This window comes from Elgaria multicarinata, chromosome 3, assembly GCF_023053635.1.
Source record: "Elgaria multicarinata webbii isolate HBS135686 ecotype San Diego chromosome 3, rElgMul1.1.pri, whole genome shotgun sequence".
Classification (NCBI taxonomy): Eukaryota; Metazoa; Chordata; class Lepidosauria; order Squamata; family Anguidae; genus Elgaria; species Elgaria multicarinata.
Window position 1 is genome coordinate 26608424 of NC_086173.1, and position 12593 is coordinate 26621016.

Here is a 12593-nt window from a genome sequence, read left to right on the forward strand (position 1 = left end):
TTTAGGGCAGGTGAGAACAAGGCCTTGTCTGAACAGTTCCTATTTCATAGAATCATAGAATAGCAGAGTTGGAAGGGGCCTACAAGGTCATTGAGTCCAACCCCCTGCTCAATGCAGGAATCCACCTTAAAGCATACCTGACAGATGGTTGTCCAGCTGCCTCTTGAATGACTCTAGTGTGGGAGAGCCTACAACCTCCCTAGGTAACTGGTTCCATTGGCGTACTGCTCTAACAGTCAGGAACCCCTCCTGGAAACTGCTGTCAACATGTTGCTTTGTCTATATTGGCAGAGTCAGCTTCCAGTACATGGATGGAAGGTCCAACAGAAAAGGTACCTCTGTGTGTGTGTGTGTACACACACACAAAATATGGATTTTCTTGCAACGTAACTGCCATGGCTTCTCCCTGAACAATCCTGGGTGTTGTTGTTTGGTAAGGATGCAGAAATTTCTGTTACTAGCTGTCCTCACAAAAGTCCTAGGGTTCTATGGAGAGAGGGAATGAAAGCAGTTTAGTTTGTAGTACAGATGTGTCCTACACTTCCCCAGGAGACTTCCTTTACTGTGGATTAACTGCATAACAGTGCCCAATCTATTCTCTGGATCAGCTGTCTGTCCCAAAATTTCAACATATATACAGGATTTAAAAATGTATAAAACAGAAGACCTCGGAAGTAAGCACAGGGCTGCAGAGCACTTCTTTCCAGTTTGCTGTTGTAGACTTAAAAAAGAAAAAAGCATCTGAGTGACCACACTATTAAAAGTCTGTTCTATATGTTTACGCAGAAGTAAGTCTCTCTCTGTTCAATGGGGTTTACTCAAAGGTAAGCATGCATCTGATTTTAGTATGACTTGTAAATGCAGTTGATATCAATGGGATTTACTCTTAAGTAAAGGAACCAGCAGATCTGTAGTTTATGAACTCGGAGATGCACTACTTTGCATGATCAAAGGAAAGGAAAAGTGGTGCTTCGTGCTGGTGGACTATGAGGAAAAAGGTTTAAGAGGGGGAAATTAAGAAATTCCTAAAAAATCAAGGGATGAACCAATCTGATTCAAACTTGACTTGCTGAAAGCCCACCTTAAGAGCTATCACTGTGCCAATTTTGATCTCTTTAGCTTTAAAAATGAGGGAGCTGCAGGCAAGAAGGGTGCATTTTCCACATTTCTTTTAAGGTGAAAATGCCTACTCAGGAGTAAGAACATAGAGTTAAATGGGACCTCTCTCCCTCCCCCTTCACGGTTGAGCAGAGAACCGCCCCACTCTCCTCTTTTGTTAGCGAGACTGCCCTTAGACACGCCCACCCCCAACAAAGAACGGGATGGTTGGATAGAATGCAACGACAGCAATACATGGGAGAGAGGAGCACATTTATTTTGCAGGGAGGGAAATTAATCCAGACTTTCCCTGCTCCAAAAAGAAACCAAACTTGGAGGGGAAGAGGTGAAATGAGTGCAGGACGTGGATGACATCATGTGAGTACGAGACTGCAAAACCACATACCAGGCATGGCGAGTGTGTGATAAATCACTGGTGTGATGGAGCTCTAAAACTCCTTCAACAGAGCACTTCAGACTACAAAAAGAAGAATGACATGGTTGAATGCTTCCCCGTGTGGGATAAAATAAGCTTCTGCACATACAAAACTATTGTTATCAGAGAGAAAAACTTGACCTCTTTTTCTTTAGTTTTCTTTTTGCAGGGAGTATCTACAAGCACTCAGTCACGATGAAGTTCTCCTATCTGTAGTCTGAAATGGGACAATCCAGCAACTATCACCTCATCTACTGTTAGACCTAAGCATCCTTAGGTATCTAGGGATTTCAAATCCTCTCTTTCACCTTCATAAAGCAGAGACAAATCCCCATTCTTCCCCTTTCCTCTGGCCTCTGGGCCAACATTCCATTTAAGCCAAGCAGAATCACCTCATTCTCCCGTAGGGCTTTTATAATAATTCATAACAAACCCTTAAGTACAATGTCACTGTTTGCAAAGCATTCTGTGGTTACAATTATTAATGTGATTGATTTTCAATAGATTCATACAATACCTCACATAAGAGTGCAATCTTATACATGCCTACTCAGAAGTAAGGCCTTCTGAGTTCAATGGGGGCTGCACACAGGTAAGTGTATATAGGATTGCAGTCTTAGCTGAACTGGCACATGGGGAGAGTCTTCACAGGACTGAATTGGTGCTGTTCCGCCATCAAATTCCACAGTTTTGCTGGTGTGGGGTGGCAGCAAGTTATCCAGACAGAGGAAGGCAGCGTGAGCATTTTGGTGGGCCTGTCCCCTCCTCCTACTGTGGCTTCCAGCAACTAATGGCAGGTCGCCTTCTGCCTGGGAACGCCCCCCCCCCGAGTGAAGACAGACGGGGAAGAGTTGCGCTGACCTCGCTCGGGCAGGAAAAGTCGGGGTAATTTCCCAACTTTTCTGTTCCGCATCTTCAGCTCTTTACCCCTGGTGGCTCTGAATTGGTAGCTGTGTCATATAACTGATGCAGTGCATATTCGAACCACCCCAGGGCAAAGACAATGTATAGACAGGTCAGCAAGTAGTTCTGACAGAGGCCAAAGACCCTCAACCCCATCCTGCAGCGTAGCCATTCCTGCAATCATAGGTCTGATTCCCTCCATACCCTTCTTTCACCTCAGAAAAGTACTGGAAGAGACCAACCTCAGCGCTGGATTTGGCACAAGGAGCTGCCAGTTGTTGACCTAGAATGGGGAATATCCAAACCATTCAGTGGTACACAGATACCAGAAATACTGAAATGTACATAGCATCACATTGGCAAGAGGTTTCATGAGCGAGGAAAAGGAGCTAATTAACAAGGAATTTTGGAAAACCAGTATTTGGACAATAGGAGATTCCCCGGTGTTGAGTTTTCCTTTCATTCCGCTTCTATCCTAACTTCTGAGTTTATTCCAAGGGGATAGATTTGATGAGGTCTTTGGGGAAAATGCCTTTCTGTAGCATGTCCTGGTTCTCCTTCCAGTCAGTCTCCTTTATACCCATCAGGAGTCCTTTTTCCTAGAAAGGAAACCACATCTTTAGTTAGTCACGGCTTTCCCATAACCACAGGCAGCAGGGATGGTCATTCTCAGCATATTGAATGTATTTAAAAGAGGTGACTCAATTTTTTGCTTGTGAATGGCGGATGAATCCACAGAGGTGCTGGTTGTATTGCATGTCTGCAAATTATACAGCAAATTGAACCATGTGGCTTCCAGAGAGGCATCTAAGGCTCACCATCTAAAATAAAAATCCAACTGATCCCCTACAATCACCCCAACAAATAGCATCTAACTTTTCCAACCTCAAGTGTGCATTTAGAACCTCACTCTAAACTGCAAAAAAAGAAAGAAAGAAAAGAAAGAAAGAAAAGGATTTCAAAATCTGATAATTTGAGCACTGTATTCTGTGAAAGAATATTTTTGCTGCCAGCTGTTGGAGGCAGAGTACTGGGCTAGACCAGTAGTGGGCAGAAGGTGAATTGGGATCTACTGGTAGATTTCTGGCTGATTTGCAGACTTACTAACTCCCAATGTTTCAAGGAGAGCATGTAAAATTATAAGGAAAAAATCTCTAGTAGGGGTGGCCTTGTGCTAATCTCTCAGCTTCAGTGTTTCTCATCTATAAAACAAAAGTACTAATTGGTTGCTTTACGCCAAGGTTTTGTTCAGTTCTGCTGGCCAATTTTAGAGGGTTGTGATAGAATGCCTGATCTCAATAACTCACATGAAGATGTGTATATGGGCTTCTCCGCACCAGGCTTTTTATCCTGCCATTTACCAGGGCTTCTGCTTCCAGATTCTTTACAAGATTAAGATTGGCTTAAGTGGATTTAAGTGGATTTACATTTATTACTCCATTATCCCTGATCTTTTAAAAACCAGGATAAAGGCCAGAAAGCACGGGAGATGCCCTGGAGGTTGACAACATCATGTAAAAGACCCGCAAACCTCTGTGAGTAACCAATCTCAATCACAGGATAAAAGCCTCATGTGGAGAATCTCCTTGGATATGCCATGGTTTGAAAAAGGAGCCTTCATCTTAGCTATTACAGATGCAGCCTCATGTAGAAATGCTCTATATCCCAGAGTATGGTTCATAGGGTCCAATAGATAACTGAATCTGTCCGTCCCCCCCACGAGCCCCCAATTCGTGTATGGCTCTGGATGGTAGTCCTTGGCAAAACAAAATAGATCCCATTAACCTGAAATCTGGCCAGTGCTGATCTAGACAGACCTTGGCCTGTTATAAAAATACACTTCTTATATTCATATATGGCTACAAGAAGGAACTCCAATTGCCAGAAATTTGCATTGCGACTCCCTACTGACAGATGACCACAAGCAGCAACTTTACTACTGTTTGTTGGATGGATTTGCTGCTGTCCAGGTCTGCTCCTCTAGGCTGTGTGCACTGAAAAAGGGAAAAAAGTGCCTCGCTCCCAGTATGTGTAAGTGGCTGACCTGAAGCTACAAGTGTGAAGGACAACAGCCAGGCTCCATCCTTAGCCAAATGCATGCTGGGAGTTCAGGGCTCCTCCCTTGCAATAAAGATTTCATCGGCAAAAACAAGATCAGCCTGCTCCCAGACAGTGTCTAACAGACCAAGAGCTAATGGTTGATTGCTCCCTCTTCTCCTTTGCATATTGTCTGTAGCCTGCAGTCAAAGGGCACTGACTGGCTGCTGTGGAGCTATTTAGGGAAACATTTTTCTCCTTTGCTCTTTTACTTTCCTGTTTACAATTGGGCATATTTGTATGTCACTCTGGGGCAGAGTGGGGAAGTATTGTCTTCTGAATCAGCTCCCTGTGAGTAGCCACGCGTGTCAACAAAAGAAACACTCCAGTGGTGGTTTGGAAGAAACTTGACTTTAGGAATAAGCAACTTTCCATCCTAGGGTAGGATGGCTCAGTTCAGCCATGTGGTCAGCAACCCCTTAGAGGCAGGGAACAACCAGAAGAAGGAAGTAGAGGGGAGGAGACAGGAAGGGGAAAAACAAACGTCCCAGCAATCCCCTCCCACCTTGTTCAGGTACACATTAACTCTTTAGCTCCAGGTTCAGTGACCTGTAGCCTGAGTTCTGCTAACAGGAGGAACAACGATATGTAATTTGCATGGAGCACTTCCAGGGATTCATAGTGGTAGGGTGACCGTATGAAGAGTACAACTGTATTAAAGATTCAATACAACTGTATCTTTAACAGTTGTACTGAAAGGGGAATTTCAGCAGGTGCCATTTGTATACATGCAGCACCTGGCAAAATTCCCTCTTTATCGCAACAGTTAAAGCTGCAGGAGCGCTGCCCTCTTTTGTATCTGATCACTCTAGTATAGCTCCTGCAGCTTTAACTGTTGCGATGAAGAGGGAATTTCACCAGGTGCTGCATGCATACAAATGACACCTGCTGAAATCCCCTTTTCTATGCAACTGTCTAAAAGATACAGGAGCCCTGTCCTTCTTTCCATATGGTCACCCTATTCATAGTGCAGTTACATTAATCATCTCTGTAATGCTTAGAGCAGTCTTAGGAAACTGACCAGTATTACACTCAAAGGCTATAATCCTATACCTATTTATCAGGGAGTAAGGCCAGTTGAAAACAGTGGGAAGTACATATGAGTAAACACGCATAGGATCACAGTGTGATTATGGCAGGTGGGTGAGGTGGGGAGGATGAGGGTAAATGCTGGGGGATTATGTTCACTGGGTCATGTATATAAGGTCTTCCTTATATCTAAAGATGTGGCATGTAGCGTGTTACTTTGCCTTTAAATTTTCTATTTTTGTAGGAAATGACTGGTCAGTGTGGTTAGTGTGGAGAGAAGGGTGTGAAGGAGAGAGTTAATGATTGATAGAAAGCTGTGGGCATATTTAAAAACAGACAGGGAGGCAAGTAAATAAACTTAACACATTGCAGCAACAGCTCTGCCTGCAGTTCCTGTTCTATGCTGAGAACAAAGACGGCAACAAGGTCAAATCATACTTTTTGTGAAACAAAAGGGTCGTGCACCACAGCGAACAAAACCCCCGAACAAAGCTATGTCGTTTACACACAACAAAAATTTCCAATCTATACCCCACCTGGCATGAACCAATCACTCAGCACTAAAAAATGTCAATATTTCTGCGCCAAAGGAACCCAAATTCTGAATGAAGGGAAGCTGAGTCCCAGGATGCATTATGAGCAATGCAAATTAAGAATGGAAGGTAGGCATACTCTGCGTTGCTGTTCAGTTTTATCCTGGGTGTGCTTTTATGTTGTATTTTTATATTGTGTTTTTGTTATGGTTTGTTTTATATCTTGGATTGTACTTGATGGTTTTAATTTTTGTGAACTGCCAGAGAGAGCTTTGGCTATTGGGCAGTATAGAAATGCAATAAATAAATAAATAAATAAATAAATAAATAAATAAATAAATAAATAATTTTTTTTTGCTAATGAGCTCTATCATACCTACTCCCCCCCCCCCGATAAGCACCCACCATTTTGACCTCCATTTCATTAGCACAACAAGCACCGATCACTTTCACATTGTGTGTGTTGCGCTATTTCATCTCTTTCATTCATTCATTCATTCATCTCGTGGCTTATTCGCTCTCCCACTCCACCCTACCCCTTCTCCTTCCCCCTGCATTTCATTGGTTCTTGTTCTTGATGGATGTTGTGAATGATGTGGCGTGGCATGGCTGCCTCCGTTCAGTTTTTGGATATCTGCTTCATTATAGCTATAAATGGTTTTATTTCTTTTCTTTTTGAGGGGTATGTGTGAAGGTGCAGTGAAAGCCCATTTGACCGGCTCAGTTCATTGGACATGGTGTGCTGGAGGAGAACCACCCCACCCTCCTCTTTTGTCAGTAAGCACACGTTCAAAGCACACACACACCCAAAAAGAAAAAACGTGAGGACAGCAATACACGGGGGCGGAAGGGCACTTTAATCCCGCATGGAGGAAATAAACCAGACTTTCCCTGCTCCAAAATAAGATGGAAAAGGGAGGGGAAGAGGCAAGATGAATGCAGGACAGTGATGATGTCATGTGAGTACCGTGTTGCTAAACTACAAACTAGACTTGACGGGAGTGTGATAAAATGCTTGTGTGATGGAGCCCTTGTTCTGATGTAGATGTTTGGGTAAATTTAAACATAAAAACGTAAGCGGAGCTGCGCCGGATCAGACCAGGCTCCATCTAGTCCAGCACTCTGTTCACACAGTGGCCAACCAGCTGTCAACCAGGATGCTCTTCACAATGCACCCATCCCTTGCTTTGTGGGGTGGTTTCCACTGCTCAGTGACATGTTTTTCCTCCCCTGGACTGGGAAGCGACAGGAGAGGGAGCAACAAAAGCAATTCCCTGTGTTGAACAATTAATTTCAAGAATTCTTCAAAGGGTCTGCCTCACCCCATATATCCCTGTTGCCTTTGCATCTAATAAAGAGAGAGCATTGAGCATGGTTGCACCAAGCTTATGAAACTCTTTACCGAATAATATTATGCAAGTATCCTCATTGTTGTTTCTGTGTTTTGCTCAAAACAATTCTTTTCATGCAAGGTTTCTCTGACCTGTCACCATTGTTTTTAAAGGTTGGTTTTAGCGTTGCCTTATCTGTATTGTACTGGACTTGTTTTTGTTCACAGTTCAGATATGGATTGAGCAGCATATGAATTTAAGAAAAGAAAAGAGAAGAGATAAAATGCAGGGACAGAGTTGCCCAATTTTTGTGACCTGGTATGGAAGCAGTCAGAATATGGTGGGTCAGAGAACAGCCTGCCAGAACATGGCAAGTCAGTGAAGGGAGATAGGGCAGAATGTGACGATTTATGGGCGGAGCTAGGGAAGAAGGTGGAGAGTCATGAGCGGAGCCAGGTGGAATCCAGCCTGGTGCAGTTGGTAACAAATAGTCCTTTAGAGCTGCCTCTGATATTTACTGCCTTTCCAGAGCCCAGTACTTTTGAAGTAGTGTTTTATCAGACACACCAGTTAAATAATGGACAGTTCCTGTCCAGTGCAGTGCAGTGGTTAGTGTTAGACTAGGACTGGGAAGACACGAGTTCAAATCCCAACTTGTTTATAAAGCTCATTGGGTGACCTTAAGCCAGTCCCTAGGTCTCAGCCTTAGGTACCTCACAGGGTTGTTGTGAGGATAAAATGGGAGTGAGGAACACCATGTACACTGTCTTGAGCTCCTCAGAGGACACATAGAGTATAAAGTGTAATATTGAGTTTGTTCTGACTCTATACTGTTAGCTTCACCCTACCCGGTGCCTGTTTACCCTACCCTGTGCCTGTTTGCATTCTCTTTCCCTCCTTATTGTTTACTACAACTTTATTAGCCTATGCGGCAGGGTCTTGCTATTTACTGTGTAATCTGTACAGCACCATGTACATTGATGGTGCTATATAAATAAATTATAATAATAATAATATCCAGGAGTTGCATGGGATTTATGCATGTGTACCACAAGCAAGCCATTTTTGCTATCTAGGGCATCCTGTATCACAACATATATTATCAGTATTTGCCATATTCATTTTGAATCAACAGTACCAAGCCAGTCCCCTGATGTTACCTCAGCCTGTGCATCCGAAAGCACCAGTATGATTGCCCCTTGTCCAAATTGAAGGTGATTCTCAACATCTGAGGCATGAGGTTGGATTGCCTGAGCCTGGAACATGAAGCACGATAGCAATAAATCAATGCATTTCTAGAATGGACAGCTGGGCTGCTCTTGGAATGTCAGCAGTCCTAGGTACTTGGGGTGGGGTGAAGCAGCATTCCCAGTTCAATAGTACAGAAAATGATGAACTTGTTATTTGAAGTTAAAAACAAATAAACTAATAGTCCATCTATCACTCAGCACAGGCCTAATTATCTAAAAGTTGTGGCTAATACACTCTTTCCTTAATCCAGACCTAGGTTTCATGAGTCATTTAAATCACCCAAAGCACAAGGTGACCTTCTTACCTTGAACATGAAGCCCAGGGGCCGCTTGCCAAAGTTCTCTTTATTGTCATCTGAGAAGAAGCTAGAGATGGTCTGAAACAAAAAGGTCTTTCAGTCATTCACAACAGAGTTACCCCACTCATGAACACACCTGACATTTGACTATAGATCTCCAGATGCCTATAGGAAACTGAAAGAGGATACAAATATGCATACAGCGGGAATTCCCTTTTATGAAGTGTTTTTCAGAAGAGATGTAAACATTTTTATTCAACTTGTCTTTTGGGGGGTGGTAGTGGCTAGGGATAGAGTGAAATGAAGGTTTAGGCAGGATCTACACGACTGCTTTAAAACCGTTTATAACAGCAGTGACAACTGTTGGGGCCCATGACACACTCCACACAGTTTTCAAAACGTTTTCAAATGGTTTCATCCTGCTTGGTGTAGATCTGGCCTTAGTACTTGTAACTGGAGCCTCCCATAAAAGGCCTTGTCTGTTATGAAACATTGGAAGACTGACTGGTATCCTTCAGCTTCACTGAGTTCCCCTCGTTTAAACTCCTTATGTTTTTGGCTGCCTAATTTGAATTTATAGTGAGACACGGCAGTATGTATATTAATTATACATGACTGAAGTGACAAATATCTTTTAGATCTGAGCCATAGGCAGGAGTTTACTTTCTCACACAATTAGAATCTCATGAGGGAAGTGCGCTAGCTAGAATCATAGAATAGCAGAGTTGGAAGGGGCCTACAAGGCCATCGAGTCCAACCCCCTGCTCAATGCAGGAATCCACCCTAAAGCATCCCTGACAGATGGTTGTCCAGCTGCCTCTTGAATGACTCTAGTGTGGGAGAGCCCACAACCTCCCTAGGTAGCTGATTCCACCGTCGCACTGCTCTAACAGTCAGGAAGTTTTTCCTGATGTCCAGCCGGAATCTGGCTTCCTTTAACTTGAGCCCGTTATTCCGTGTCCTGCACTCTGGGAGGATCGAGAAGAGATCCTGGCCCTCCTCTGTGTGACAACCTTTTAAGTATTTGAAGAGTGCTATCATGTAAATCAATGATAGCTAGCTCCATCTCCTCTTATGGACTCATCACCACGTTCCACATATTGGAGGAGAAACATCTGCAGAAACTTAAGTAGAGCAGGCTCCCTGCTACAGATGTTTGCCTTCCAGTATGTGGCTGGCAGGGAGGATACAAAGGAGAGGGTGGAGCTTGATGGCATGCTTTTGTACTCCCCTCATGTGAGGATGCAAATGCCTACCCAGGACTCCTGGGGCTTGTCTATACACTGTATATACTCCGTCATGTTGTGCAGTTGCACACCATTGTTTATTTGATGCAGTCACCAATTTGCAGCCACGTTGTCTCATTCCCTGTAAAGCTGTGCATTTACTGGGAGCTTTTACTTTGCTCTGATGTCAACACGATTGTTTGTGCATGTGTCAGTGGTGGCTTCATTTTGGATTAAGAGAATGGGCATAGTCTACGTGGGGCTGCCCTTGAAGATGACTCGGAAGTTGCAGCTAGTGCAAACTGCAGCAGCTAGACTGCTGGTGGGTACATCTTACAGAGACCACATAACACTGGTCTTAAAGGAATTGCACTGGCTGCCTATATGCTTCTGGTTGGAATTCAAGGTGTTGGTAATGACGTTTAAAGCCCTAAACGGCTTGGAATCTCGATACTTGAGGGAGCGCCTCTCCGTATATCTGCCTGCCCAAGACTTGAGATCTGTTGGAGAAGCGCTCCTCCGCATCCCACCAAAGCAACAGATACGCTATGGTGGGACATGGGAGAGGGCTTTCTCTGTTGTGGCACCCTGATTGTGGAATGCCCTCCCCTTGGACGCTCAACTGGCGCCAATGCTGACTTTATTCCAGCGTCAAGTAAAAACATGGCTTTTAAACAAAGCCTTTAATGGTTAAATTCACCAAGCTTGCACATTGTTTTAACTGTTTTAACTGCTTTTAAATTATAATTGTTTTTAACTTGATTAATGGTTTAATTTGTTTTTAGCTGTGTATATTTATTGTTTTATATTGTATGATTTTATCTGTATGCCGCCCTGAGATCCTAGTGATATAGGGTGGGATACAAATGTTTTAATAAATAAATAAATAAATAAATAGGGGGCGCATATCAGTGCAGGGTAGGTGCGATAATACAGGGCAGCGGGCAGACTTCAGGTGAGTGTTTAGTAATGGCTGCCAGGGCAACATTAAAGTCTCATTCTGGAATGAAAGTAAGGTCAGTTATTATGTATAACACACACATTCAACAAACTATATCTGCGCACCTGCGGGCTTTCAAAGTTAGAATCTTGCACAGAGTTGCCAGAAAACAATAAAAAAAACCTGCTTTTGGAGGTTTTCAGTCACTAGATATTTGCTGCCCATTACTGCTGTGTGACAACGGCGTTGTGAATTTTCCTGCCTGGATAGCCCGTTCTCACTCCTGCCATGTAACCCTATTGTTGTCACTTCACAGCAATGATGCTGCAGGGTTTTGGGGATTCATTAGCTAAAGCAACACCAGATAGACACTCCCCTAGGGCATGTCTAGACGGGGTGATAGCCTGGGGATCATCCCTGTGTGTCCACACGATGCACAGGGGATCCCAGGAGCAGGGAGAGAAGATCCTTGCATTTCCCCGAGATATTGCCCTACACTTTTGTCCCGGTTTTTCCCACAGTCCCGGGATGATCCTGAGACCATAGGACGTGTGGACGGCTGTCCTGGTTTGTCCCGGCTCCTCACGAGTAAATGCAAGGAGCCAGGAACTGGGGCTGGGAGGGGGGAGCGGTATTTCTTTATTTATTTTAAAAACCCTACCTTTTGCAATAAAGTCCTTGTGCTCTCATTTTCGATAAAAAACAACAACACCAAAATGGCAGGCACGACGTCCTCTTCCTCCCGGGACATCACATGCCATGTGTAGACTGAAGGGGAGGATCTCGTGATCACCATATTACAAGATCCTCCTCCCTCCGTTGGTAGGTCTAGACATGCCCCTAGTTTCTGGGATCCAGTATTGGTTCTTCTATGTGCCCTGGAGGCTCAAGGCCTAACTAATTTACTTGCATGTATTCTGGAAATCCTATCACCAGTGCTGGCTTCCGGTGTCCCTGTGTCTTAAAGACCCCTAATCATTATGGTGCCTATTCCTCTCTTCTTCTGCTAGTTGTTGGCTGCCACACCCACTTAGCTCCTCCTGCTGGTGCACAGGTAATGCTAAGGAACTCTGGGGGCCAAAACAGACATTACTTTCAATCTGTATATAGCAGGTATACCCTGTTCTCGTTTATACTCTAGAGTGGGTGCAGGGCCTCCTGACCCAGATCTTAAAAGCCGCCCAACCTCCATGCTAGTGTCCCAATTCAGATCAGCTCCTACTATTCTTACTATAAAGTAAAAAATGAAGAAAAAAAAAGGAGTCATGGCTGCTCGATACAGACTGAAAGTAAAAAGTAATTTCTGCTTTGGCCCTGGGACTTGATTAAAGCATTTTAAAATTTCATTATGACCTTTGTGCCGCCCTGAGATCCTTGTAATATAGGGCGGGATAGAAATGTCTTAATAAATAAATCAGGACATGGTCTACACCCCTGCTGATGCTGTTGCA

The 12593-nt window shown here is 43.8% G+C and overlaps 1 protein-coding gene across 1 annotated transcript in view; it reads right to left on the reverse strand.

Annotated features, from left to right (window-relative positions):
- Nucleotides 1-1348: 1348 nt before the first annotated feature.
- Nucleotides 1349-12593, reverse strand: part of BIN2 (bridging integrator 2) — a 37458-nt gene continuing 26213 nt past the window's right edge. Inside the window, exons 11-13 of the mRNA XM_063123125.1 lie at nucleotides 8983-9054; nucleotides 8588-8683; nucleotides 1349-3036 (exon numbers count right to left, since the gene is read on the reverse strand). Coding sequence (XP_062979195.1) covers nucleotides 2926-3036; nucleotides 8588-8683; nucleotides 8983-9054 — 279 coding nt within the window. The 3' untranslated portion in view covers nucleotides 1349-2925. The remainder of the gene's footprint in view (nucleotides 3037-8587; nucleotides 8684-8982; nucleotides 9055-12593) is intronic.